This window comes from Rousettus aegyptiacus, unplaced genomic scaffold (assembly GCF_014176215.1).
Source record: "Rousettus aegyptiacus isolate mRouAeg1 unplaced genomic scaffold, mRouAeg1.p scaffold_m13_p_13, whole genome shotgun sequence".
Lineage (NCBI taxonomy): Eukaryota > Metazoa > Chordata > Mammalia > Chiroptera > Pteropodidae > Rousettus > Rousettus aegyptiacus.
In genome coordinates, this window is record NW_023416288.1 from 46,196,464 (window position 1) to 46,224,461 (window position 27,998).

Below are 27,998 nucleotides of genomic sequence, written 5' to 3' on the forward strand. Positions count from 1 at the left end.
TTACTGATTTTTCAAAGAATCGGATTTTTGTTTTCATTGATTTTCTCTATTGCTTTGTTTTCAATGTCATTGATTTCTGCGCTTGGCTTTGTTATTTTCTGCTTGTGTGGCTTTTGGTTTCTAGAAAGTTGGTGATGGTGGCCAGATGGCAGGCAGCCTGCAGAGGACCCAGTGAGGGGACAGGAGGAGCGCACAGGAGGGAGAGGAGCAGGAGCCCCTCCGGGGGACGGGGGACGGATGTCCAGCGACCGAGGGGGATGCGGGATGCAGCGGGGAGGCCGGGGCGTGGTGGTCTGTGCCCGCCGCAGCCCCTGGCTCTGTGGGCTCTGGGGTGGAGCCAGCAGAAGACAGAATGGAGGACACCCGCCAACAACGGGCGCTCTGACCGCCCCCCCCACCAGCTCGGGTAGTGACAATGTCCATCTGTCTCCTGGAGCCTGGCACAGGGCAGACGCTCGCCGGCATCTCCGAGGCTCCCAGGGGGAGGGCTGGAGTCCTTGGGACCGTGGCAGGGGCGCTTCTGGGAACCGAGTGAGGCAAATGGCCTCTTCCTTCCACAGCGGGGACCTGCGTGTGGGCAGCAGGGAGCCTGGGACCCATCTTCCCGCTGGTTGCCATGGAAGCGGGAGGCAGTTACCATGGAGACTGATTTGCACAGACCAACCAATCAGTGCAGGGCTGCGGCTCCAGCTCACCTCTTGGATAGAGGCACCAGGCTGGGCAGGCACCCCTGGCCGGGACGAATGGGGGCCAGCAGGCCAGGCAGGGGTACTGTGCTGCCGCGCCTCCCCTAAAGTGCCCGGACCCCCACACCCCGAGTTCCGACGACCCCTGCCCCTTCCCGACATGGCTAAGGGGCGATGCCACCCTGGGGTCGGCCCAGCCTCCACTGGCTGCGAACCCCTTTCCCCTTAAGGGGATGGGGGGTGCTGCGGGAAAGGCCGTGCCACGCGCCGCGGGAGGGGGGACGCACGGTGCGGTGGGGAGGGAGCCGCCCCCGTGCGCTCCGCAGTGCGTGGCGCCCCTGCGCACGCTCACTCTGGGCGCTGGCGGGCGGGGCGGCCCTGACGTCATCCACTGACACCCCCATCCCTCGGGCGAGGGGCGGTGGCCGCGCAGGCTCCGCGGGACGGACGTACGGACGCACCGGGACGGAGGGACGGGCGCACCGCCAGGCCATGCCCGGGGAGGCGGCCCGCGCCGAGCTGCTGCTGCCAGAGGCCGGCGGGCCAGGGCCCCGCACAGGTGAGGCCCCGCGCTTTCCGCCTCGCGAGGCTTCCCCGCCCCTCCGTCCGGCGCAGTCCCCTCTCCATCCCCTCCCCGTGGTTTCGGCGCGCTGCCCTTCCATGCACAGGAACGCTGACCCCAGGCCCGTGCCGCGGGGAAGGGCGGGTGCAGCAGGGGAGATGGGAGGGCCTGGGAGGGCCTGCGAGTGCCCGGGGCTCCGTGCACCCCTATTGTCTGCACCGGAGCTGCGGACCTGGGTGCACCCCGGCCCGCGGGGACATCCGCCCTTCTCATGCCTGAGGGCTGTTCAGAGCAGAGACTAGTCCTGGAAGGAGGAGCAGGAAGGGTGCCGGCGCCTGTGGGTGCGGGAGCGCGGAGGCCCTGGGGAAGGTGGGGGGGGGGGGTGTGCAGGCCCGCGTCCCTGGAGAGGCTAGGCCAGCAATGGTGGAGGCTGAGGGCGGCTGCCTGAGCCTGGGAAGGCTGGTCAGAGTGGCCAGCAGGAGGTCAGCCCTGTGTGGCTCTGGGAAGGCCAAGGGCACCTTGCTGTCCCCTGGAGATGGGACCAGTGCCGGGTCCAATAAAAGGAGCAGGGCTGGGGTCTCCGGATGCAGGGTCTGGGGCAGGCCCTGCTCGGACTGTTCGATGACCTTGAATGTCACTAAAACCTTTGACCTTTCGGCTTCTGTTCCACTTCAGCCTTGGCCCCTGCCCCAGGGCCCAGTGCAGGTGGGCAAGGTGACTATGTCAGGCTCAGGTGCCCGCCCAGCCGCCACACCCACCTCGAGGCATTGGGTAGTCATCAAACTCCAGTGGACCCAAAGGACCCCTTCTCAGGAATCTCTGGCCACTCCAGCAAGCCGAGGCACAGGAGATGCTGTGCCTGGGGGTGGAACGTTCCAGAGCGAAGCAGAGTGCAGGCCCCCTGCCCTGGGCCCTCTGACCTAGGAGGCCATGAGAGGGCCTCTTCTGCCAAGCCCAGACTTTGTGCAGGAGACAGCGAACCAGTGTCCAAAGGGGCGGGCTCTGTCCTCGTCACCAAGCATCTCAGACGAGCCGGGGTGCCTGTCTGTGCCACAGCCACAGCCCACGCCCCAGCCCCGCCCTGCTCATGTGTTCTCTCCACAGACGTGCCCTTGAATGCAGCCACGGCCACCACCCCGCGAGGGGACCGGCTGCAGCCCTGCACCCTGACGCCCGGGCCCAGCGCCCTGGCCCTCACGTTCCTGCCCAGCAAGCCTGGTGCCCGGCCCCCGCCCGAGGGAGCCAGCTGGGATGCAGGGTCCCGCCAGGCCCCCTCGACCTGGGCAGTCCCAGCAAAGAGCGGCCCCAGCCCAGGGCCCCCCGAGGTCCTGCCCATCGGGGGGTCTGTCCCAGGCACTCTGGAGCCTCAGATTGCAATGGGCGAGGAGACATGGCGGGCGCCCCCACTGCCCTGGGCAGCTCTGCCGGAGCTCAGGGACCAGGCGCGAGCGCCGGCTGGCCCGAGCCCGTCCTCCGCGGCACATCCTCAGGGAGCCCCGCCGATGCCTGTGCCTGACGCAGACCCCGACTGCTACTTCACGCCGCCCTCCAGCCCCAGCCCGACCGCCACCGCCCTGCTCCCCGGCCAGACCCAGCCTGGGGACTCACCACCTGCCTCGCCCTCAGGCTCCTATGTCACGGCAGATGGGGACAGCTGGGGCTCATCCCCATCCTGCTCCCTGAGCCTGCTGGCCGTGGCCGAAGGACTGGACGTGGCCTCAGGCTGGGGCTTCTCCCCAGCAGAGTCTGAGGCCAACGAGAGGGAGCCACCCCCTGCAGAGTCCCTAGGGTCCCCATCCCCAGAGTCCAGCCTCTCAGGGGACAGCAGCTCTTCCTGGGACCAGGAGGGCCACTTCTTCGAGCTGGACTTCCTGGCCAATGACCCGATGATCCCAGCTGCTCTCCTGCCTTTCCGCGGCAGCCTCATCTTCCAGGTGGAGGCAGTGGAGGTGACGCCACTGCCCCCCGAGGAGCAGCAGGACGGCGAGGACGAGGACGACAGCACGTTCGCCTCCTCTCTGCAGTCGCTGTCTGATCTCTCCATCACCGAGGGCGTGGACGAGGCCTTCGCCTTCCGGGACGACTCCTCGGCGGCCTCCTCTGACCCCGACTTGGCCTCCTACACGGGGACGGAGGACGAGCGGCTGTACAGCGAGGAGCCCCACGCGCGGCCCGCTGCCCTGCTCCTGGCCAGCCCTGGGGGGGCTGCTCCCGGGGTCTCGGATTTGGGCCCAGCTGCCAAATTCGCCGGGGCAGGCCCCGCCTCAGGCCAGGCGTCCGCAGCCAGCCCAGCCCTGGTGCCTTCACAGGAAGCCCCGGCCCTTGCCGGGACGCCCCCTCAGGCCCCAGGGGGAGAGGCAGGCTCCACTGTGGGAGCAGCACCCGTCAGCACGGGCGCACCTCAGCCCTGGCAGGAGGGGGCGGGCGCTGCCTCAGGCCCGGGGCCGTGGACCGCACAGGGCGGGGCAGGCCACCCGGACACTCCGCAGAGCCTGAAGGCAGGCGCAGGCCAGGTGTGCTTACTGGAGCAGGAGGACTGCACCTCAGCCCAGGGTCCTGTCCCTGCAGCCACACATCTGCCCCTGCAGACAGACGCAGGCTGCGCCCCGAGGGCTGAGCCCGTGACTGCTCCAGTCCAACAGGAGGGAGGCGAGACCTCGGGACTGAAGCCAGCACCTGAGAAGGGCATGGGCCGCGCTGGAGACCCGGAACCTCCAGCCTCGGACCAGACCCAACAGGGCGGCCCGGAGCCAGCTGCCAATGCCAGGACACCCTGGGCCTCACCCGTAGCTATAGATACAGGGCCTTCTGGGCCTGTCTCAGGTACCCCGGACCGCCCCGAGCCCGCCGCAGAGGCCCCAGACACCGCCGAGCCCACTTTGGCGACCCCTGACGCCCCCAGACCCACTGAGGAGACCCCAGACACCCCTGAGCCCACCTTGGTGACCCCCGACTCCCCCAGACCCGCTGAGGAGACCCCAGACACCACCGAGCCCACCTTGGTGACCCCTGATGCCCGCAAACCTGAGCCCCCAGACACCCTTGAGCCCACCTTGGCGACCCCTGACGCCCCCCTGGAGCCCACCTTGGTGACCCCTGACGCCCCCAGACCCGCCGAGGAGCCCCCAGACACCCTTGAGCCCACTTTGGCGACACCTGATTCCCTCGAACCTGCTACAGAAATCCAGGAATCCCTGCACCTCGCCACAGAGAACCTGGACCGCCCCAGAGAGGCCCCGGGGCCCCCCAAGCCAGCCTCAGAGTTCTCGGACCCCCCACTACCCCCCAAAGAGGCCCTGGGTCCCCCTGAGCCTACCTCTAGTGGGAAGGAAACTAAGAGCCAGCTGGTGCCCAACAGGCGGCCCCATCTCTGTGCCCACCTGCCCACTGGTGAGGGAGCTGAGCCCTGCTCACGCCTGGAGGAGGCCCCAAGGGCCGAGAACCAGAGCAGTGGAGGCCTCGAGCCAGCACCTGGGGTCGCTGGGACGGCTCCTGGGAGTGGCTGCCCCAAGCTTGGCCTGGAGCGGCCCCCGAGCCCAGAGGAGGATGGAAGGGTCACCCCCAGGCCCGAGCTTCCTGCAGCTGTGGCCTCAGAGTCTCCATCAAGGGCGGGGCCCAGGCTGGGCAGGGGCTGCCCGGAAGAGCTTGCCCCCGAGTCTCCACCAGCCTCCCAGCAGCTGGAGCCTGCACACAGCCCAGGCAGTGAGGAGCCGGCCGGGGCGGCACCTGGAGTCCTTGGCCCCCCACCATGGCCCCAGGACCGGCTCCCGAGCCCTGAGCCCTCTACTCCTGCTCTCCTCTCAGGGGCAGCCCCACCCCCCACGGAGCCCCGAGTCCCCTGCCCCTGCCAGTGCCCCCAGGAAGACTTAGTGGAGGAAGTGGAGACCCTGGGCTCTCCACCGCCACAGGCAGGAACCCGGCAGGCAAGGGCCACCTTCTCAGGAACCACAAACCCCCCCAGGGCGGGACAGGTCAGCCTCCAACCCCACCTCCCCCCCTTCAGCCCCGAGGTGGCCCCCACGGGGGACACCCATGCCAAAGACCCAGCCACGCAGACCCCGCCCCCCCGCCAAGTGCCTCCGGGCTCTGGGCCCTGGAGCCTGGCCAGCCCTCAAGACCTCCAGGCCGCCGAGCTGCAGGATGACCGGGACAGCCTGGAGGAAGGTGAGGGGCAGGCTGGGGCACTGCTCTCAGGAGGACCAGGAGGCGGTTGGGCTTGGGGGCGGGGACAGCACTACCCTGCAGAGCTGGAAGGCAGGGGCCGCCTTCACACCTCCCCTGTCCCCAGAGTCGCCCCGGGGGCCCTCGGACAGCCATGAGGAGTCATCAGCTGAGCTGGAGGATCAGGCCCTGTCAGGACCGCAGGCCGCGCAGTGCCCGGCCCAGGTGCTGGCCGGGGGGAGGTGCACCCGGGGCCCCACAGCCCACCCTCGGTGCTCAGACCCGCCCTTCCGCAGGCCCTGGCCGGCCGCAGCGAGGAGACCGCGGCCAAAGCCAAGCAGAGCCGCAGTGAGAAGAAGGCCAGGAAGGTGCGTGGGGCCCTGCTCCTTGGGGGAGGGGCCGGGCTGGCCAAGCACCCCACCCACCCATGGCTGATACATCCCCTCGGTGGAGCCTTTGGGGGCATGGTGACCAGACACCTCATGAAATAACTAGCCCCAGTCAGCCTACGTCCAACACCCTGCTCTGCACACAAGGTTGGGGGCCTGGGAGGGTCCGCCCAGCACCCTCACTCCGCGGGGAACCGGGCCGGGCAGCACAGAGGCCTAAGCCTGCCGCCCCCCAGGCCATGTCCAAGCTGGGCTTGCGGCAGATCCACGGTGTCACCAGGATTGCCATCCAGAAGGCCAAGGACATCCTCTTTGTCATCACCAAGCCTGACGTCTTCAAGAGCCCAGCCTCTGACACCTACGTGGTCTTCGGGGAGGCCAAGGTTGGCGGGCTGGGGTGGGGTGGGGCGGGCAGTGGGCCACCCAGCGGGACTGACGGCGACACCTGTGCAGATTGAGGACCTCTCCCAGCAAGCGCACAGAGCTGCCGCTGAGAAGTTCAAGGTGCCTGCAGAGCCCTGCACCCTGGTCCCCGAGTCGACACCCGGGCCGCGGGCGAGGCTGGAGTGTGAAGAGACCCAGGACGAAGACGAGGAGGTGCGGACCCAGGGGTGCGAGGCGCGGGCCCCGGGCTGGGGCTGGGGCAGCCCCAGCACCTCCTGCTGTCCCCGTCCTTGCAGGTGGACGAGGCGGGGCTGGAGCTTCGTGACATCGAGCTGGTGATGGCACAGGCCAACGTGTCCAGGGCCAAGGCCGTGCGGGCCCTCAGGGACAACCAGAGCGATATCGTCAACGCCATCATGGTGGGTGGCTGGCCTTGCGCCTGCGGCTGGCTCTGCTGGGCCCCTCCCTAGCCTGACTCTGAATTTCCTGCAGGAGTTGACGATGTAGCTGCTGACCGGCTCCTGGACGCACTCGCCTCCCAGCTCTGTGCTCAATAAATGGGGGTCCCCACCACCTCTCTGCTTCTGCTCCAACTGCTCCCTGAATGCAGGCCCTGGCCAAACGGGATGTGCGGTGCGAGGTAGCTTCCGGGAGCCACGAGACACCCAAGAACGACGGTGGTTCTCCCCGGGACCTGGGCCCCCGACTTGCCCTGGGATTGCAGGCCGTCTGGCCACTTGGCTGTGGCCCCGAGTGTGGGCCTGGGGGCTGCAGTGTCCTAGGGAAGTCCCCACAGAGCCAGGGCCGGGGAAGCTGCGGGATAGGAGCCTGCGCTCCTGCTCGAGGTCCGTCCTCCCCACGCACTCTCCTCCGCCAAACGAGGGACCCACAGAGGGGGCGCTGCTTCCCAGACAGGAGGCGCCCCCACGGAGGTGCGCCATGTCCTCCCCCCCTGGGGTGTCCTGCCCGCCCGGTCAGGGTCTCCCAGGGCAGAGGTGCCTTCTGAGTGAGGGGGCATCCTGGGGCTGGGCCTCCCCATGCCTGCCCCACGGCCTCCAAGTTGCACCCTGGGAGTACCCCGCCTGCCACACCACGTGCAAGGGCACAGGCGAGGCTGAAGCCACAGGGCTTCTGGGGGGGAGGTGATGGCAGAGAGGCCCCACGGGAGCCCGGGCTCCATGGTGACCTGCCCTCATGCTGGGGACGGCCCTTCTGGTAGGGCATGGGGTGAGGAAGTGGGCGCAGGGTTTGCTGTGGAGACCACCCGCAGCGGCAGGTGAGACCTGGGGTCTGGGGGCTTGGGCACGGGGCCAGAGGACAGCCAGTGCCCCTCAGAGTGGCCGGTGTCTGGGTCCCAACAGGCTGGGCTCACCTACAGGTGCCAGGACACCTGCTCCTGACCCCACACCCAGGCAGGGAAAGCCCCACTCCAGCCTCCCAAGGGCCAAGGTCGGGCGGCGTCAGCCTAGGGCGGCCCTGACCGCCAGGCCAGCCCCCGGAGTGCGGGCCCCGCTGGCGAGCACCAGAGACACAGTGGCGGCAGAGGTGAGCGCTTCACATTGCAGTAAACGTCTTTAAAGTTCTCTGAGGGTTGACAGGAGCGTCATGTGCAAAGCTGACAGCTGGGCGGGCCCGGCTGCGGGACGCCCGCCCCGTGTCCTTCACAGTAGAGGGCCCCCCACAGCGGTCAGGCCGAGTCCTGGTCCAGGCTGCAACCCAGGGCCTCGATGTCGTTGCTGATGTCCGAGATCATGCGGTCCCACTCGTCCCCCTCCGAGGGCACGGACTGGTCATCTGAGCTGCCTGCCGCCCTGTTTCCGTTGGAGGTGGAGGTGGACGTGGAGCTCGTGGCCCGCCGGTACCGGCCGAAGCTGTCGGTGATGATGCCGCGGCCATCTTTCACCCCGATGGTCTCCAGGAAGTTTTCGAAGTGCTGGCCGTCCTTCTCAGGGATGAAGGGCCGCAGACCTGGGCCACACAGCATGGCTGACCCCTGCCCGCTCTGCCCCCTGGCACCATCCCTCGGGCAGCAAGCTCAGGCCCAGCCCCAAGGCCACCGCCCACCCTGGGCACCCCACACCAAAGGGGGAGCTACTTAAGAGCCCTGGGCCCTCTGCAGGGCAGGTTTCCAGGTGGGGGAAACCCAGAAAAGGGGCAGAGGCTGGCTAGTGGGGACCGAGCAAGGCACCCCCACCTCTGCCGGGACCGCCCACTTCTGGACGAGAGGCGTCTCCCAAGCCAGAACACGGGAGGACACGGACTGGGAGCCTCACGGCCCCATCAGCCGGCCCGTCCTGTGGGCTCAGCGCCGTGGCCGCGCCCCGGGCTGTGGCCCATCCGGCCGTGCCTCGCGGGGCCGGTCCTCCCAGAGGGCACTGGCGTCCTCGCGGTCCCGCCCCCCCCCCACCTCCCCACCCCCCCCGCCGGCTCCGGCCCCGCCTCACCCAGCAGCAGGAACTTGCGGCTGTCCCCGTACAGCTGCCGCAGGTTGATGCAAAACTCGTGCACCGACGCGCCGTCCCGGTACTCGTGCAGCAGGGTCGCGAACTGCTGGATCTCCTGCGACGACAGCTTCGTGCGCAGCTGCAGGGGGCGGGCGGCGGTGAGCACGGGCCGCTGGGCGTCCCGGGGCCCACGCCCACACCCGCCAAGGCCAGGGACAGAGCGACGCTGCTCTGGCGCCCGGTGCAGAGGGCCAAGCAACCCCGCCCATGGCGACCCCGGGCGGCGCCCCCGGGCCTACCGTGAGCATGTAGTCCTGCAGCAGCTCGGCCGCCGTGGCGCTCAGCTCGCTGTCGCTGGCCGTCTTGGCGTGCGGCGCCGCAGGCACACAGGACAAGGGCGAGACGCCGCCTGCGCGCGCGCACTCCGGGAAGGCGCTGCGAGGACACGAGCGTGGGCGGGCGGCGCAGGCCCCGCCCCGCTCCCGCACCCACAGCGCCCCGCACCCCAGTTAGCGCCAGGGGTCAGGGCGGGTGACAAGGGGCCTGACACGGAGGGCGGGGCGCAGCCCGCCCGACACGAGTGGGATCTGGAAGGCGACAGGGCCTTGTGGGGCCTCGCAGAGCGGACCCCCGCGTGACCTTGGGGAGCTTGCTCGCTGCACGGGGCCAGGGACCTGCTGGGAGGGTGCACCGAGGGGAGGGGAGGGGAGGGGAGAGGAAGGGAGGGGAGGGGCAGGCGGGTGCTCACAAGGCCCTGGCGTCTGGCTCGTAGGGCTCCTTCACGTCCGCCTTGGGGGAAGAGTCGTCTGTATGGGAGTGTGGAGGGCAGAGCCTGTCACGAGCGGCAGGCGTCGGGGAAGGCCACAGCTGTGGGACCGCGGACCCTGTCACTGGGCGCCTGCAGGCCTTCCAAGGCAGAGCCCGGGCCCTGGGGACAGCTCCTGGGGGCTCGGGAGATGAGCCACCTGCTCCAGGTCTGCACAGAGGGACAGGGAGGGCTCCGCAGTGGCCGAGGACAGCAAAGGGCCCGCCTGCAGGGAGGGATCCCACCAGCAGGGCCTATGTCGCTTTGCCTTTTTTGAGCCTAGCAGGATCACCACCACCCCAGTTCTAGGTGAGGGCCAAAATCAGAGGCCGTGTGCTGGCCCCTTGTCACATGGCTCTGACCCCCGACCCAGCAGAGGTCCAGGGACTGGTGGCTGCTCCGAGAGGCAGGGACACAGCGTGGGGACCCTCAGGCCAGCAGAGGGCCCGGCACGTGGCTGCTGGTCGGGAGACACCGGGATCGCCGAAGGTCTGTGACAGGGACTGTGAGGGACACGGGCACCATCACATGCACCAAGGGCTGGGAGGCGTGTCGCGACACGTGGGGTGTGGGCGGGGACAGAAGGGAGCAGGGACGCTGCCCAATGGGGGCTCTGCAGGCTTCGGGTTCCTGGGTGACGTGTGGGCCCTGGGGGGAGCAGGGAGGGACCTCTCTGCAGAGTGGCACTAGGCGACAGCTGCACAGCCTCCCACCCTCCTTCCTGTGCGCCCGACTCACAGAGCTGAGTCCTAATAAAGCAGACCTGGACGGCAAGGTCTGGCTGCGGCGGACCTGAGTGCCTGGACCTGAGTGCCTGCGGCGGCCGTGGATGGTGGGTGGGGCGAGCGTGGGGCGGGGCAGTGCGGTCTGGGTCAACCTTGCAGGGCTCCTTTGCTCCGACACCCCCCAGCGGCCTTTGTCCCTGGAGAGCCCCACAGCAACTGCGGGCCTGGGGGTTCTGGGAGGGAGGCCCCCGCAGTCCCTCGCAGCCCAGCGCTGAGAGCCCCTCCCGGCACCGTCTGAGTTAGGTGACAGCCACAGGTAGCTCCAGAGCTCCTGGTGCCCAGAGTTAGGCAGGAAGCCACCCAGCTGCAGGGCCCCCGTGTCCCTCAGCCAAACCCGCCATAGACGAGAACGGGGAAGTCTGGGAACAGGCGCGGGCACAATCCAGGGCCCCAGGCGGTGCCAGAGGCACCCTAGCACACCAACACCGACCAGGCGCATTTGTGGGGGGCCCGGGCTCCCACCCCCCTGCTCACCGCTGAGGGACAGGTGGTGGGTGGGCGTGGAGGCCCCATCGAATATGGCTCTGTCCAGGAAGTCGATAGTGGACTCCGTGTACACGATCTGGAACACTTGCCCGAGCAGGGCGCACAGCTCCTCCGCGGCCACCTGCCGTGGGGACGCAGCTGCACCTCTGGGCACCTTCCAGGTGCCTGGCCCCTCAGGTGCTACATGGGCACCAGGCCTGGGTGCCCTCTGGGGCTCTGAGGTGACCGGCCCACCACAGGGCACCATCTGCAGCTCATCCCCCCGCCCTGACAGCCCCCTCACTGCCTGCCCGCAGGGCGGCCTCCCCGACACCTCCCGCCACCTCCCCTGTGAGCAGCTGACGCGGGGCCAGGACGTGGGGCCAGATCTGCAGGGACAGGCCAGGGCAGGGCCCAGGAGGAGCGACTGCGTGGCTGGGAAGGCGGCCGAGCTGAGCAGGGACCCTGACCAGAGGCCACCCAAGGTGGGCATCACTACTGCTGGTTCACATGGAAACCAAACGGAAGAGCACCAAGGGGCTCTCTGATGCCAGGAGCCCTTAGGTGGCTAATGGGGCCCCGAACTTTAACTCGCCACTCCCAGGAATCTTCCCGCAGAGCACAGCTTGGGATGCAGGGGATGCCACCCCGTCAGCACAGAGTGAGAGGGGACAGGCAGGGAAAGAAAGAACCCAGCACGGCCCAGGGGACTCGGGCGGGGCGGGGCGGGGTGGGGTGGGGAGGGGCGGGGCGGGGCCTCGACCTGGTGGGCGGGGCCTGGTTCCAGTTCCCAGCCCTGCTCACCTTGCTGTCCGTGGCCAGGATCACCAGACAGCACGCCTCCACAGGCCCCACTCCACTCTCTGACAGGGAGCCTGCAGTCAGACCTCTGGGACTCTCCGCACACAGACTCTGGCTGGGGGAGATGCCGGGGTCCTGGGCTGAGAAGTGGACCCCGCAGCAGGTTAGGACAGGCAGGAAGCAGAGTGGCAGGCTCCAGGCCGGGCCCCCTGCACCGCCTTCTTGAAACTGGGCAGGGACAGCGACCCCCACCGTCACCACCCACTTCACGCTGAGCCCACCAGCCTTCACGACCTGCCACACCCCTGCAAAGCCAGCACAAGTCACTTAGGCTGCAGTGTAAAATGGCCGATGTCCAGTCTCTCCATCTGCCTCGAAGGTGCTCCCAGGGCCCGGTTAGTGCAAAACGGGCCGGAACACAGTCCCTGACAAGAGGCGGGGGGCCGAGGCGCTGCGGGGCCAGCCTAGGTGGGGGCCTGGACTGGGGGAGCCACGGTGCTGCCCGGCCAGGGGAGGTCCCGTGCGCCAGCTCCGACCCCGGGGGCGGGGGCCGCACGTGAAGCCTGAGCGCCAGGGCTGAGCCCACACGGGACAGAGCCCCTGACGCTCGGACGGGACGGTAACAGCCGATGGGGTGGACCCCGTGCGCAGGCCGAGCCCCACAAGCCCCGGGGCCCCGTGCATCCCTGGCCACAGGCACTAGGCATGTGCGACGGGCCAGGTCCCGGCCAAGCCCCAGGTGCCGACACGCCCAGGGCCTGGGGGGCGGCGCAGTGAGGGTGCTGCCGCCCCTGTAACAGCTGTGACGCTGCTCTGGGGGCAGACGGCCACGGGAAACGCTCCTCACGCCGCTTCCGCCGGCGCCTTCCCGCCTTCCCGCCTTCTCTAACGTGCTGCGAGGACGGCATGCGTCGCCCGGAAGCCACGCGGCACTGGTGGGTGCCGTCTCCACGAGCCCAGTGCCCCCCACCCAGGGCGGGCACCAGCTACGAGCACGTGCAGCCGCAGTGCCAGGCGGCCCCCACTGGTCCTGCTGCAGACCCGCGTCTGCTCCCTGCGCCCAGACACAGGGACTCGGTCCCGCCCTGCGACACGAAAGTTCACAGGGCCCCGGGTCCTGGATCACGTCTCTGTAAGACTTTCTCCTGTTACCACTTTCTCAGTGACTCGTCCTGACGACACATGCCAGAAATGGCCTACAGTGCCAGGGACCTCAGGCCAGCGCTTGCCCGCCAGCAGGACCCAGTCAGAAGCCGGTCACCCGATGCCGTCCCTAAGGAAGCCCCCGGACTGGGGCCTCCTGCAGGCACCGTCCTGGGTGGGGAAGTGGCAGCCCCCAGGGCGGGGCTGTGAAGCCGGTTCCTAACGCCAGCCGGCCCCACCGTCCACCACCTGGGTGACCAGTGCCGGGTCCCTTCATCTGTGCCGTCACCCCATCTGTACGTGGGGCAGGACAGAGGCCGCCCGCACATCTCCCGTGGAGGGTACAAGGGGTGGCTCCTGCCACAGGCTTCGCATGAGCTTGGGCCAAACGGAAGTGCCGCTTTCGGGGATTAAATGGTTCAATGCTGGCTGTTTCGAGTGTCCAACCTGAAGAAATGCCCATCGGTAAACAGATGCTCACTGGACACAAGGGGAAAGGAACCTAGGTACGGAGGGGCCACCGGCAGCAGCAGCACTGCCAGCTGCACAGGGAGCCGGGAGGACGCCCGCAGGGCCCGCTGGCCCCCATGACGACTCCCCCCTGCGCGGCCTGAGGTCTGGGGTGTGGTCAGCGGCCCCCTCTGGGCCCCGCACACCTGGCCCCTTGGCAGTGAATGGCTTCGGAGTTCATCCTGGCCTGTCTCAGGGCAGAGGCTATGGACCGGCAGGCCGCTTATCCCCAAGAGTCCAGTGAGCCGGCGCTTGCCACCAGCGGGGGGACAGGCCAGGACAAGGTCCTTCGTGTCATCCAGTGACCTGCTCAGAATGTCCTGCAGACACACAGGATCCTCGTGGCCTGGTCCCAGCTCTGGGAAGACTGGCTCTGCGTCTCCCAGGCCTGGGTGCCAGGCGACATGCCCGAGTCCTGCAGGGGGCAGCGTGGGGGCAAGTCCAGGCCCACAAGGCTCCGCGCGCCCAAGGCGGGGCCCAGCACCCGCCTGGGACCTCCCAGGGCCCTGCCCTCCGGGCGGAGGCCGACCTCGGGCCCAGGAGGGCCACTTCTCGGGCACCACAGGCAGCAGCAGCCGACCCTGCACTGCAAGCTGTCCCCAGCGCCTGTGAACCCCACCCGCCTGGGCATGGAGGCACGGCCGCTCCCGCCCGTACCTGTCTTCAAGACCACCAGGTGCGAGGCGTCGTCCCGCACGTAGGACACGGCGGCGATGTCGTGGATGGGGACCCTGAGGATGGTGTCGTCCCCGTCCCGCCAGGCCAGCTTGACGTTGTAGGCGGACAGGCTGATCACGGCGTCGTGCTCCTGGGTCAAGTGTCCGGGAAGCTGGTGGGCTCTCTGCGGGGGGCACGGGCATCAGCGCGCGGGACCGCACGGGGCCCCGGCTCCCGCCACGCTCGCCTCGCTCGCCCCCTGCGGCCGCCCGCACTGGGACCCAGGCATGGGCCATGCGCACTGGGACGTGAAGTCTGACACAGCCCCAACCCCGAGGGGCACGTCTGGGGAACGAAGGGGGCGTTCAGCCGGGGAGCCGCCTTCATGGCAGGAGCCAAGCGCACCCACAACCTGAGGGTACTGGGCGGCCCTCACGTCCGCAAGGCCCAGGGTCCCAGGACGCGACCTGCTGCTGGGGGCAGGGGCCGGAGGCGGGCTACCTTCGCGCTGTCGATGAAATGCAGGATCTCGGTGCGGCTGGAGGGGTTCAGGTATCCGGGTATGGACGTCAACTGACCTAAGTACTGAGAGGGAGCGAGGTCAGAGCCACCCTGCAGTGTGGGCTGCCACGCGCCCCCGCAGGCGCGCACCCCGAGTCCAGGGAAGCCCGGCCGGCCGGGGGCGCACACACGTGCTGCCCCGGAGCCCCGCGAGGCGCCCCCACGCCACAGTGCACGCGGCACGCCACACGCCGCCGCGGGCAGGGCGCGGGCGCAGCACATGCCACCCCCCCCCGGCTGAGGCCTCCGCGCTTCCAGTGGCTACTGATCCTGCCCCAGAGTGGCCTGTCCCCCCCGCACCCAACAACGCTGCCCAGGCTCCGACTCGTGCGCTCGGGGGTCGCCATTGCAGGGGTGACGCTGGGCTTCCGCACACAGAGCTTAGGGGTCATCCCACGAACACAAGAAAGAACTGAACAAACCAAAATCGACAAGCCTTGGACCCATCAGAGGACCGGCTGGAGGATGAACTCCATCCCCAACGCTGAAGGGTGCAGCAGGGGCAGAGGCTGCGGGAGGCGGAGTCGGCGCCGTGCCCACGAACCGTGGCACGCGAGGGCACAGCCTCACGGTCGTGACGGACGTGAGAGGCCGGGGGACGTCTCACTGCCAGCACACCAGCCGCCACCAGCAAAGAGGATGACAGAGCAGCGGGTCCCAGGCACAAGGAGCCGCTGCTGGCGCACCCACCACGGCCACCTACGCAGGAGAAAGCGCCTCCAGCAAGCACTGCGGAGGGACCTGCCGGGCTCAGGACCGCACCACGCCCGGGGCGGCCTCCCTCTAGCCTCGGCTGGCCCAGCTGCGCGCCGGGGGAGGGGACGCTGAGACCTGGGGAGGGGCGTCTAGGAACCTTCTCCATGGTCCAGGCCTCCGGCAGCCACCTACCTAACAGAAGACAGAGGACCCCACACACCACTGCTCAAAAATGACACACAGGCCTCGAACAGGACAGGCACCTGGCACAAGGCTGCCTCCTTGGCATCTGCTCCTCCGCCCAGGCTTGTGCCAGGGGTCAAATCTCACACAGCACAACGAGGGACACTGGCCCAACTACAGAGCGCCACGCGCTGACGTGGGAGCCGGGGCAGGGGCTCGCTCCACGCAGGGCCCAGACGCGGCTCTGCGAGCTCAGCGGGACGAGGCCCATGCTGACCACAAGGGACACAGCGGAGGCACTGTGGGCCAGGCCTACTTCCCTGTGGGAGACGGGGAGCCCTACGGCCGCCCCACTCCTCAGGAGGCCGGCAGACGCCCCGCTCTGGAGGGTGAGCTGGACGGCAGACTGGAAGGGGCGCTGGCCCTGAGCTGCTCTGGTGGTGGGGTTGCTGGGGACAAGCTAGATCTGGGCCCCTGGAGCAAGGGGCGCGGCCCTGAGCCAGTGACAGGGTCAGTGACGGGGCCTGGAGACGGCTCCTGGGGTGGAGGGGCCACCGGACGCGTCCCACACACACAGGGACCCCGGCGGTGCGGTGCCAGCCGGCCCACTTTCCAGACCCGGACACTGACCAAGGAGCAGCCGCGCCCACGAGACGAGCCAGGGAGGCGGGCTGAGCGCGCACCGGCTCGGTCCCTCACTCGGGTGTGGGACCCCGGGAGCAAAGAATCCTTCCAAGTTGGACCAGAGGGCCTGATACGGCACCGACACCCAGGGCCCCGACCACCGACACGTCCTGCCAGGGCAGAGGCAGTGAAGGCCGTCCAGGCCGGTCCGCCCCAAGGGGCCCTGGGCGCAGAGCCCCGTCTCGGATGTGGGTAGAGTCTGCAGACATGGCCGACACGCTCTCTCCCAGGCCTGGCAGGAGCCGCGTCCACACGGGACAGTGCTGCGTGCTGACACCCAAGAACCTGCCGGCCAGTCTTCCGGGGTGGCGGCCCGTGCTCGGCACCCCACCGGCACCGCGTGTGCCCGACCTCTCGGCACGGCCACGCGACACGTGTGCGGTGACGAGGCCCGACGGCCGGTGAGGCGGGGCGCGGCGTGCGGTGCCCGTCTGCCATCGGCCCGTCCTCCCCGGCGGCGCGTCCCCCGTGGCTCCTGCCCACTTTCTGGGGGGACGGTGGGTGCTCTGGGCTGCTGGGCCGTAGGGCTGTGGGCGCGTCTGTCTGCGTCTCCGGGCCCCCCACGCCTCTGCCTGTCGCCCTCCCTCGAGCGCACCGTGGAGACGTGAGATGAAGATGCTTTAAATTCCAAAAGCTCCAGCTCCACCTTTTGTTTACCAGGCGATCCTGCTCCGTGCTCCGTGCTGGAGTATGGCACTTTTTAGTTTTCGCTTATCTCCTGCATCGTCACTGTTCCGTTCACATTCACTTTCGGAGTGCAACTCAGCACAGCGGGAGGCTGTGTGCGGGCCGCCTGGGGCGTTCTCACGGGGGGTCCACGGGAGCGCCCCGGCCCTCTGCAGGACGGCCCAGCTGCGGGCGACCTGGAGCCCGGCCGGGAGGGCACCATCGCTGTCCCGCACGCAGGCTTTCCCCCGGCTCCCTGGCCTTCGCCCTGTCCCCCTGCCCTCCCCGTGCCCCAAAGCCTTAGTCCCATGTCCCTGCCAGGACAGCTCCCAGCCGCACCTCTCGTGACGGCCAGGTGAGAGCAGAGACCACCAGGTCGCAAACAGCCCGCGCCCTCCACCCAGCGCCTGCTCACCAGGCCCCGGCCTCCGCCTGTGCCTCCGTTCTCTGACCGCGCAGCCCGCTGCCTTCCATCCACTCACCCCACTGTCGTGATGGGCAGGGACGAGCCACAAGTGTCCCGGGCACAGGCACTAACAGGGCCTGGGAGACGCGCAGCACGCGGAACAGCTCAGCCCTGACCGGGGACCCGGCCAGGCGCCCGCCTCGGCAGTGGCTCGCGGCGCTTACCTTCACCTCCTTCTCGATGTAGTCGCTCAGCAGCCTGCCGGGCTCCACGCGCTCGGGCAGCGCCAGCGCCACGGTGTGCAGCGGCCGCCGCTCCGCCACCTTCTCGTGCGCCTTCTTGTCCCTGCTCTTCTCGCCTTTCAGAAACACTCGCTTGAACGGCGACACGATCCCCGGCTGCAAGCAGAGACGGCGACGGTCAGAGCTGCTGCTCGGGCGGCTTTGCGTCCCGAGGCTGCAGCCGCCCGCGACCCCATGCCCCCAGGGCTGGCAAGCAGGCTGCGGGGGGAGAGACCCCTGGCCCAGGCCCGGACCAGGCTCCTCGCGTCAGCAGAGGCCTGGGCCTCTGCCGGCTCACAGACACTCCAAAGGTCACAGGGAGTCGCCGGGTCCCCCCAGACAACAAAAACGCAGGGCCTTCCGAACCCCCAGCTCCGTGTGTCACGTCACTCTAGGACCTGAGAGGGCGGGACAGGTATGGCCAAGATGGTGTCAGCAGCTAATGGCAGAAGTCCCCCTGACCCTCTGCCCTCAGGGACACAGCACGTGCTCCCTCTGCACGCCCTCCCTCCGCAGGGCCTCCGGGCTCAGACCGCGGCCTAGGCAACCTCACACCCTGGCCAGGGTCCTATAAGCAGAGTAAATGTGCAGAGTGAGGCCGGGGTAGGGGGGTGGGACCCCACCTGTGAGCCCAGGAGGCCCGCCTGTCTCCCCCATCTGCAGGAAGCCCTGAGTGCTCCCCGGAGACGTCCAGCCATGCGGCGGTCACTATGCACAGATGCCACGGGTCCCTGTCCCCAGGCCGCCCGAGTGAACGCAAAACAGAGAGCAGACACCGACAGGGGTCTCGGCAGGAAGCGTCGCCAAACATGGTGCACACGAAGCTGGAGGCCCGCCCCGGCCACGCGTCCCCGCCTGTCGTTTCCCGGGATCCCACGGCTCTCTGGCCAGGCGGACCCCGCGCCGGACAGCGTGTGGGCCCACGGCAGGCCCAGCTCTGCCCGACACGCACGCGAACCAGTGAAGCTGCCCGTCACCAACACTTCCTACAGGTTCTCACGTCTCCTTCTCCACGGGAAAAGTCTGTCGTGTGCTGATGCCACTCAAAGCGACATCCCAGAATCTACAACCTTCCTTGTCTTGTAGGCCCGCCCCCTGCTGCCCCCACTCACCCTGCAGGACCCCCCACCTTGGAGTGGCCCCTCAGGGCAGCAGCACGCCTGCGGGCAGGAGGCGGGCCCGCAGGTCTACGCGACAGGCCGCAGTCACGGGGACGAGAGCGGCAACACGGACGAGCCCACGCGGGGGCCTCCGGGGCGGGCCCAGCGCACGCAGTCCGCTCACGCAGGCGCTGCCTGGGCAGCCGGGCGGCCGCCCATCGCCCGGGGCCGCACGGGACCCCCGGCCGAGCGCGCACTCAGCTGTCCAGAACTGACGCTGCTTCCGACCATGAAAACGTGTGGGGAAGTTCTGGTGAGAAAGTGAACACTCCGGACGCCGTGGCCAGGACCAGGACGGGGACCGTGCCTGCTGGTCACTGGTCTCCACATGGACAGCCAGCGGGGCCGCCAGGCCTGCAGCCGTCCATCCTCCACCCGGCCTTTGCCTGAGCCCTCAGGCTCACTGTCCCCCGAATGATCTGAGTCTCCCCAAAAGACAAAAGGCCCTGCCTGGCCCCGGAGGAGGACCGTGTGGGAACGTGAGCAGGACTCGCCCGCAGGAGCACGGCGCCCCGCACACGGCTGCCCGCCCCGCGGCCGTCGGACGCACTCCCAGGCCGGGGCGGCTGTGGACGCGCACTCCTTCCCGGCCTCCCCCCAAGTCACCTTCCAACTCGGACCCTGCGTCCCAACCGACCGCAAGCCCCCTGCAGACTGCTCTCGCCTGCAGACCTGTCCCCGGAGGTCAGACGGATGCCGCGGCCACCTACAAACGGCTCCTCGCGCTGCGAGGCGGCCCCAGCTCGCAAGGCCCAGGGGGACCGCGCGAGCCTCCCAGACGCCCTGCGCCAACCGCACCCGCTTCACCCACCTCGCTCTCCGGGGGGCGGCCCCCTGGGGAGTCAGTCGGAGGGGTTTCTGTGGAGCTGGGGTCCCTCCCCCTCTGCCGACAGTCACTGTGCATTCTCCCTCGTCCGCGTCAATCTCGCTGCAAAACACGGGTGGCGTCGGCCCTGCCCCCGAGAAGAGCCACGAAGGAGCCGGAAGAGCAGAAACCACAGCTTCCGCCCGCCAGCGCCACGGAAGCTGCTCGGTGCCGAGAGAGCCAAGAGGCCACCAGCACCCGGCAGGGGCAAAGCCCAGGACGCGGCGGCCGGCGCTGCCCCAGGGACGGGCCCCGTGGCCACTGCCTCTCCGCGGGCTGCGAAGCCCCGCGTCTCCCTGACCATCGCCACTCTGCCCACCGGCTCGCTCCTCCCAGGTCCCGGGGCCTCGTCCTCCAGCTTTACGTGAGCCTTGTGAACGGCAGTTCGTTTCGTTTGATGAGTAGCAAAGCCTGCCCTTCACCTGCTGGCCTTTGCCTTTGCTCGTGTGGCTGTCCTCAGGTCTCCGGCCCCTGCGCTCACCACTTCCGGACTGGGAGGGGCAGGCAGGAAAGTGTCCTCGTCCCCCAGGCCACTGAAGAACGGCCACGAGTCTGCCTGGGACTTCTAGGACCTGCTCGCTCGTCTGCAGCCCTCAAGTGCCTCCCAGCACAGCAGGGGGGCAGGTCGAGTGGGTCCCCTTCCCCGCCTGTGCAGTCACCCGATGCCACCGCTAACCAGAGTCCCCGCCGTGAAATACCACGTTCCTGCACACCTGGTATCCCGGGGAGTGGGGTCTGTCCCTGAAGCTGCTCGCGGGACAGCCCCAGCGTCGGCCGGGACACGACGGCACGGCCCGGTCTGTGGCTTCCTCCTGCTCGTTTCCAGGTGTCTGGTGGTCTTGCTCGTCTGTGACACGAATGAGCTTTAAGTCACATGCTCCAGTCCCAGATAAAAGCCCGGTGCTCTGTTTCCTGGGACGGCTTTATCAGCTAGCTCAGGGAGAGGACGTGGCCGTGACGCCCCCACCCGCCCACCCAGACACTAGGCAGCTTTCCGTCTCAAGCCCGTGTGTTTCAGTTCCTCTCCCAGAAATGCCCACTGAGAGGGGGGAGGGAGCACCCCCATTTCCGCGAATGGCCTGACCCCAGGAAGCGAGTGTGCCGCACGCCCACATGGCTGGCTTGGCAGGGCCTCGCCCCCAGACGGCCCTGGGTGACAGATGGCAAAGCCCGAGGTGCTCGACCCATGGGACAGATGTGACAGCCTGTCTGGGCGCCACACTCACATGGCCCACGCAAGCGCCCAGAGAGGGAGCACTGCCACCAGCAAGGCCCACGGTGGGAGGAGGACCAGTATGGACAACGGAGAGCCGTTTACAGCCCGTCCCGCCCCTGGCGAGCAGGTAGTCGGGGGTGTAACAGCCGCCACACGGGAGCCTCGTGGACCCCAAAGACCTGCGGGGAGTGGGTGGCCGGCCCACGCGCCGCGGCCCGGGTGCTGGTCCTGCGGAGGGTGCAGGAGTCTTCGCGCGCTCCTCGCGATTTTTAAGTTTTGAATTATCTCAAAATAAAAAGATTTTTAAAAATGTGCATCAAAACACGTTTTTCAGGAATGCACGCAGAGAGAAGGGCCTGCACAGAACAGGTTAGGGAGGCTGGCGACGAGGGGGGCGTGAAAGAGTGGGGGGCGGGACCGAAGAAAATGAGGCCAACGGGAAGCTCGGGGAGGCCTGGCGGGACGGGCGTGCGGGCGGTCAGCTCAGCCCTGCGCCTGGGGCGCGACACGGGAGGAGACCGGGAGCCAGTGCCGCCTGCACCGCTGAAAACAGCACGGCAGGGCCCGCGGGCGAGGTCGACCACGCCCCTCCCCAGAAGGGGCGCTGTGTCAGGAGCCCACGAGAGAGGCCCGTATGACCGTGGGACACACACCCACGGGAAGAGCTCTGGAAATCAGGGTTCGTGGGGCACGGGGATAACGTGCCCCAGCAGGTGTGTGCACAATGACAGCTCTGGGACTAAACGCACGAGAGCATTTTATGCCGACACAGGTCACCCCAGACCTAACAGGGGTGAACACGGTAGAACCTCGGGCAGGGGCCTCCAGAACCGGCCATGGGACCCCGCACCCTCCTTCCAGGCTGAAGGACTCCACCCTCGGCCTCTGCCTGCCTGTGCCCGGGCCACGTGCAGCGGCCCAAACTGCTGGTCAGGGAGGAGCCGCCGCAGGCCAGGCGGGGGCCACGCAGAGCTAGGGAGGCAGCGGGTCGCCCCTCCGCACAGCGCCCGTCCCACCGCCCTCGGACCCTGCTGACGGCGCCCGGTCTCTCCAGCCCTGGGGCAGCGGGGAGCTTCAGGAAGGCGGTGACAGCTCTCCAGAAGGCACAGGACCCAGTGGGCACTGAGCAAGTGTCTGAAGTCGGTGACACCAAGGAAATAAGTGTGTGTGAAGCACGGGGGAGCAATCTGAAAGACTTTAAAAATGGTCGTTTCTAGGGGGCGGGATTTCTTTTCCCCAGTATTTTTTCTTGAATATATTTTGCTATTTTTTTCTGAGAAAAAAAAAAATGTATTTTTTAGCAAGAAAAATAATTTCAAGTCATTTTGCAAAATAAATTCCAAAATTAGTCTATGGCCATGCTGCCCTGAACAAGGCCCTTGGCAGGCATCAGAAGAGTAAGACGGGCTGACGGACGGGCAGAGCGGCGGAAAGATGGGTCGATACGGGGTAAAACGGGGCAGCAAACGCCAACGGTAGAATCCGGGCGTCTGCTGTAAACGCCTTTTGACTTCGGTGTATTCCAGGTTCTTCGTGATAAAACACGGGGTGGGGGCTGGAAACTGCAGACAGTGGCCGTGGAGCCCTCCCCCCCGGAGGGCAGGAGCGTCGGTCTCGAGGGGTGGCCCTTGCACAGAGCAGACGTGGGTCCGACGCCGGGTGCACTGGGCAGGCATCCCTCAGGACAGGAAGGGCAAGAGCCGCTCGAGTCACACATCGACCGGCAGAAGTAACAGCCGAACACGCGTGTGAGGATTAAACACTGTTTCCTGACGGGTGACGGGCAGGTGGCACCCGTGACACGCGGGTCTGCCCTAGGTACCAGCCCAGCAAGCCTGCACGCCCAGCACACACGCGGAGCGCCCTGAACCGCGCCCGACGGCAGAGGGAAGAGGCGCGGCTCCCAGGACGCAGGTTCGTGTCTGGGGACACGCCAGCGCGGGATTCGAACTGCACAAGGGAAGACAGAGAGCGGGATAAACAGACGTCGCCACAAGCGAGACAGCAGGTGAGACAACCGCCCACCTGAGGGGGTGACACCTGCCGGGCTCCCCCCAGCGCAGTCTGCCGCCCTAAGCCCCGAGCAAAACCAGAACCAAAGCCGCGCGGCCTCCTGCCCGGCGCCAGGATTGCTTTCGCCGCGCGCACGCGCTGTGCCCGGACGCCCTGCTCCCAGGGCCGCGGCGCCTGGGCCGCGCTGGGGACAGCTGCGACGGTCCTGGCCCTGGCACGGAGCCCGGGGAAGGGTGTCCTTTTCACTTCGACTAAGCTCACAAATCCCAACCTCGGCTCCCTCACGCGGCGGGCCCCTGAAATCTGAGCCGCGCACTTGAGGGACGGCGGCGCTCCGGGCGGAGGAACGACGCCCAGCCCGCCCTGCGCCGACCGCTCCCGCCGCAGAGTCGGCCGGGTGTGCGCTGGCGGACATGTAAAGCGTGGTGGCCCTGCCACTCTGAGTCGCCTGGCCGTCTGCGTCCGGGGCCAGGGCGGAGGCCAAGTCCTCAGGCCTCCGAGCCGGATGGAGACCACGCACACCTAGACGCCCGTCGCAGCAGCCTGCTGGCCTGGGCTTGCTCCAGAATGACCTGCCAGCCTAGTCCTCCGTGACAGGGGACCACAGCCCAGGGCGCGAGCCGCAGACGCCCCTTCCCACCCCAGGAGACAGCTGCACGGCCCAGTGCCGGTGTCGGTGGGGCTGGGCTCCCGGGGCCTCTCTCCCGGGCGCGGAGACGACGTCTTGTCTCAGCGCCGCCACACGGCAGTCCCCCTGGGCAGTCCCCCTGCGTGCACACCCTGGTTTCCTCCTCTCAAAAGGACGTCAGCCCGAGTGGCCTCACTTCGCCTCGATCCCCCTGCTAAGGCCCCACCTCCAGGCACAGAGCCACCCTGAGGTGCAGCGGGCAGGCTTCGGCAGGGGGCAGGGTGGCCAGGGGACCGGGCAGGTGAGCGGAGCCGCTGCGCACTGACCGCCTCTGAAGCTGGGGCCCGGCGACGCCGCGGGGTCCTGTCTGCACTTGGGCTTGACGGCGTCCTAGCAGAAAGGCCCTCGCTCCCTCCTGCCGCGGCACACTGCCCGACGGTCCCCCGCGCCCATCCTCCGAGAGCCGCCGCCAGCTCTGCAAGCACAGAGCGGTGTCCCCAGCACATGCCCACACACACAGTCCCCAGAGGAACACAGACACCTCGGTGGCTTCCGCTGAGCACACGGCCCTCCCAAGCTATGGGCCTCACCCAGCCCGGCGCCTGGAGGTCACTCCGCAGTCCCCGTGTGGGACCAGCAGGCTAGCGCTGGCCGCTCCTTCTCTAATGCTGCGTGTGAGCAGCTCATCTCCAGACAAAGCGCACAGTCCTCGGCCTGCCCCTCGCTGTGCTGAGTGTGTCGCCCACACTCACATCGATAAACAGGAGGATTTCGTGCTGACCAGCCAGTGCGACGGCACACGCGGGTGGCTGTGACCTCACCCCCAGAGTGGTGGTGAACACGACCGATGACAGAAATGAAGAAGGAAGCACCCGCAGGGCCCGCACCCACTGGGGACGAAGGCGCCGGCCAACCTCACGGGCAGAACGCCACCGGCCCCACTGCAGGGCTGGTGCCAGAGAAGCGATTTCCTCACCACCAGCCTCCGCTCGCACGGCACACGGGCACCCTGAGCTGTCACAGGGAAGCACTGTGGCGGTCGCCGGGCCACCGCACTGACTGGAGGGCAGGGACCAGAAACTCCCAGACCAGACGGGGTGAGCCTGGCTACTGCTGGTCACTCTGGACCCGGCTGCTGGCCGCCTGGCCCGCGTCTCCACCAGGCGCCCCAGCCCCGCTCGCTGGCCTCCTGCCCTGCGACCCCCGGAGCAAAGGTGAAGCAGGCGCGGAGGCTCACGCTCGCTTTGTCAGCCCCGTTACAGCTGTGACGGCTGTACCACCGGTTACCAAAGCAATTTCGGAGGTCGTGACCAGCAGCCTTTTTAATGAAAAAACAAAACAGGACAGAATTTCACAAGCCGGAGCGCGCCGCTTCTAGGAAGCACCGTTCCGTTTCACACAAACGTCCCCAGGCAGGTGCGCGCTGCGGACGGCATGGCCGCCTGTGTCCCCTCACGCCGGGGCTGCACCCCTGTGAAAGGCGCCGGTCTGGCCAAGCGTCCGCTCCCGAGACACTGGCTGAAGGATGATTTGGCAGGTACAGAAGCTGATAAACTGGGCCCATAAGCCGGGGATCTTTTTCTCCCCACTTTTTACGTGGAAACAAAAATTCACAAAAGTAGACAGAATGATGAATGACCGCCCGCTGCCAAAACATCCAGCTATATCTCCCATCTTTCTTCTTCTACTCTGAGCAACACAGATCTCAGGGATCATGTCATTTCACCTATAAAAAGTCCAGCATGTATCTATCAGATAGAACTTGACAAAACATAACATAAATATTAAATCCAATGAAATTAGTAATAATCCTTCGTCGTTTAATCTCCTGTCGCACAATTCTAAGGTACCTTGTCACCCTTTTTTGTTTGAACAATGCAAACAGAAGATCTATGTAAAAACAGTCAGTTCTGGTCCAGTTGAAATCATGGCCACCGTGGTGCTGCCTACGACCTAACAGCAGCAGAAGTGGCAGAAGTAGGGACCCAGAAAGCACTGAGGCCCAGTGGCAACTTCGCACGGTGGTGACTTCTCACGAGCTACAAGTGTCATCTGAGCTACGTTTTTATAAAAATGTGCATGGTCCAACTCCTGCGCACCGAAGTTTCTCACGAAAGCAGTCACGCCCTGACAGAACGGTGCTCAAACGAGTGGAACTCGGGTGTGTTTTCTCAGGGGGCAGCCTTATTCTCCAAACCCGAATCAGCACTTGTCGCCTGAAAAGTACTGGCCACTCTGGAACGGCGCAGGAGAGAGGCCCCCAGGGGGCCCACACCAGCACCCTCCTGTCCCCCCAAGCGCCGGCCTCTCTCCACCTCCCCCCCTGCTCCTCCCACGTCCTGTCACTCAGCACCTCCCGTGGGGCATGACGGGCTCAAGTCTCCCTCATCAGATGTGCCAGGGCAGCCTCAGAAGTGACAGGCCTGTACCCGGGGCCATCGTACGTGAGGTCCACTCCTATTTCTCAGTTCTCTGGCCGCTCGTGACTTCCTGTCCTGGGGAATTGGGTGGCATTACGAGCCTGAATGCCTGCTTGACGGGCACGAGGACAAGTGTCTGAAGACCCGAAAAGGGCCAGCCACCACGTTTTTAAAGGTTTAAATCTGCATTTTTTTATGGAACTGACTCGAGACTTTAAATGTCCAAACTGTACTGTCATAAAACTATTAAGTCATTATGTCTGTTTTAGCATGAACTTGTGCACATGGTTTAAAATATATCTCCGGTTAGTTTACCACAATGGGAACGACCTAAACACCAAACTTCACACGCTGGAGGTGACCTCACACCGAATGGGGGAGCACAGCAGGAAAGGTCCCCCGGCTCTGTGGCAGAGCGCAGCAGGTGAAGCGTGCTCGGCCGCAGCCTGGGTAAGGAACCCACGCCCCAGAGCCCCGAGCCGGCCGCGGGGGGAGAAGGAGCTGGGGCACGGGGAGCAGAAGACGGCTTCGGCACCGCGTCCTCTGCGAGACAGAGCAGCTCTGCCCAGTGGTGACCTTCTCTAGGCCTAAGCCTTTCCACTGCCCCAACTCCAAAATTGAGTTTTACTGGCTTTTCGCTTCGGTTCCGGAAAGTCGGGCATGTCTCACCACTTCTGTGTCTCTCCCTATGCTGTCGGATCTTTTGTTGTTTCTGCCAGAGCTGGTAGAGGTTTTAGAGGAAAGTCCATCAACGCCGCCCTTCCCCATCAGGGACAGTGGCTCTCCTTAGCAGGCACGCAGGGTCCGGCCTGAGGGAGGTGCTGTGTGGACTGACGGAGCGGCCCTAGGAGGCACTGGTGGCAGAGGCCCCCTGGCCGGCTGTGACAGGGAAGGAGGGAGCTGTCTGAATTCTGGGACCTTCCACCAGCTTTGGTCCAAACCTTAAACTCAGCTCTGCCCCTTCACGGTGGGCAGCACCCCTCCGCAAACTACCCCTCACAGGCTGAATCACTTTCTTGGCTGTTTACCTCACTGAAACCATCTTTGTAGGTAACTGCAATTGCTACCACACTTAAGTGAGACACGCGTTCATGACGGAACTCGACGACCAAAGAGAGAGCAGCAGCGCCACGCAGCACCCTGAACACCACCTGGCTCCCCTCGGCGACAAAGGCACCCAGTTAAAATGGGGCGCCTCGCAAAACACAGAGATGAGTAACCTTAACGAAGGGCACACTGGCTCTGAAGAGCAGAGAGTGGCCGGACTTCCTGAGGTGTTTTAAACTTAAACGTAAAAGTGCACACACACGCACACACTTATTAAAACGCAAATGATAGGCGAGACACTTAAGGTTATAAAGCCTGTATTTGAAAGATACATTTCCCTGGAACCCATTTTCCATTCTAATGACAGCTTATCCCACGCGGTTGTTTCAGTCTCCTTAACACAGTGAGCTCCTTTATCAACTACTCTAACCCGTTAATTAAAGACACGTTTTTAAATCCACATAAACTAAGGAGGCTCTTGAACTATGACCAAAATCCAACTGCCAAACGGTAAGGTCACTGAGCTCACCTGCATGGCAGCAGGGAGAGCAAAACCCAGTCCGTGAACGGGCCGAACCGTGGGGCCCCTTCCAGTTTTACCTGACACCAAAATCTTGACGCCACCAAGCAGCAAATGTTCCCACACTAAATCTACAACCACTGTCTCTAAGATTCCAACCCTGGAGGACTTTCTGGCCCCTAGGCAGGGCCAGCGCCTCTGCAGCGCTGGTCAGTGTCCGCGGGGCAGGCCATGTGGAGCGCCTGGGTTTGGGGGAGTCACCGGCCGGAAGGGGCGGAAAGGCGTGGCCCCTTCCTCCCCCGCCGCACCGGCCGGCAAAGGACCACCTCGCCGCATTGTCCCGGGGCGCGCCTCCTACCCAGCCGCTAGACCCGCTCGCGCCGCCCGCCGCCCGCCGGGACCGGCCTGCCCGCCACGCTCACCTCCAACGTGCGCGCCTGGACCTCCGCACGCCGGACTTCCCGGCTGGGACCTCCCCAGACCCGACCTCCGTCCCCGCGCCGCCCCGCGCCGACACCCCGAGGAGCGGCCTGAGGGAGCCTCCCCTGCGCCCCCGAACCCCGGCCCCTCCGCTCTCCGCCGCCTCGCTCTGGGGTCCAGCCAGCCCCCCGCCCGGCCCCCGGGAGGACGCACCTTCTTGCCCTTCTTGCCCTCCTCCTCCATGTCGCCGCGAGCAGTCCCCGCGGCCCGGCCGCCCCGGGAGCCCCGCGCCCCCCGCGGCCGCTACATGCTCGCCCGGGCCCCGCGGCCGCCCCAGCCGCGTTCCTGCGCCGCCCGCCCGCCGTCTCCGCCCGCGGCCGCCAGGGGCCGTCCGCGCCCCGCGCCCCGCACCCCGCACTTCCGGGCCGAGGGTGCGGCCC

The 27,998-nt window shown here is 66.9% G+C and overlaps 2 protein-coding genes across 6 annotated transcripts; one reads left to right on the forward strand and one right to left on the reverse strand.

Moving 5' to 3' along the window:
- Positions 1–1,080: 1,080 nt before the first annotated feature.
- NACAD (NAC alpha domain containing) lies at positions 1,081–6,775 on the forward strand. Of its 2 annotated transcripts, XM_036230549.1 has the most exons (8): positions 1,081–1,245; positions 2,353–5,412; positions 5,537–5,634; positions 5,706–5,777; positions 6,035–6,181; positions 6,252–6,395; positions 6,479–6,601; positions 6,675–6,775. In XM_036230549.1, exons 1-8 carry the CDS (start codon positions 1,179–1,181, stop codon positions 6,687–6,689), a joined length of 3,726 nt encoding a protein of 1,241 aa, XP_036086442.1. In that variant the 5' UTR covers positions 1,081–1,178; the 3' UTR covers positions 6,690–6,775. The 2 variants fall into 2 exon arrangements, with proteins under 2 accessions (XP_036086442.1, XP_016003304.2); XM_016147818.2 differs by having other exon boundaries at positions 6,479–6,775.
- Positions 6,776–7,728: 953 nt separating this feature from the next.
- CCM2 (CCM2 scaffold protein) lies at positions 7,729–27,926 on the reverse strand. Of its 4 annotated transcripts, none has more exons than XM_016147893.2 (10): positions 27,772–27,926; positions 17,213–17,386; positions 14,294–14,377; positions 13,793–13,976; positions 11,486–11,622; positions 10,691–10,823; positions 9,375–9,432; positions 8,926–9,061; positions 8,627–8,765; positions 7,729–8,150 (listed from the first exon to the last, which is right to left on the reverse strand). In XM_016147893.2, exons 1-10 carry the CDS (start codon positions 27,799–27,801, stop codon positions 7,870–7,872), a joined length of 1,356 nt encoding a protein of 451 aa, XP_016003379.1. In that variant the 5' UTR covers positions 27,802–27,926; the 3' UTR covers positions 7,729–7,869. The 4 variants fall into 4 exon arrangements, with proteins under 4 accessions (XP_016003379.1, XP_016003375.1, XP_016003376.1 ...); XM_016147889.2 differs by lacking the exon at positions 27,772–27,926 and adding an exon at positions 26,241–27,199; XM_016147890.2 differs by lacking the exon at positions 27,772–27,926 and adding an exon at positions 19,241–19,472.
- Between the last annotated feature and the right edge of the window lie 72 nt (positions 27,927–27,998).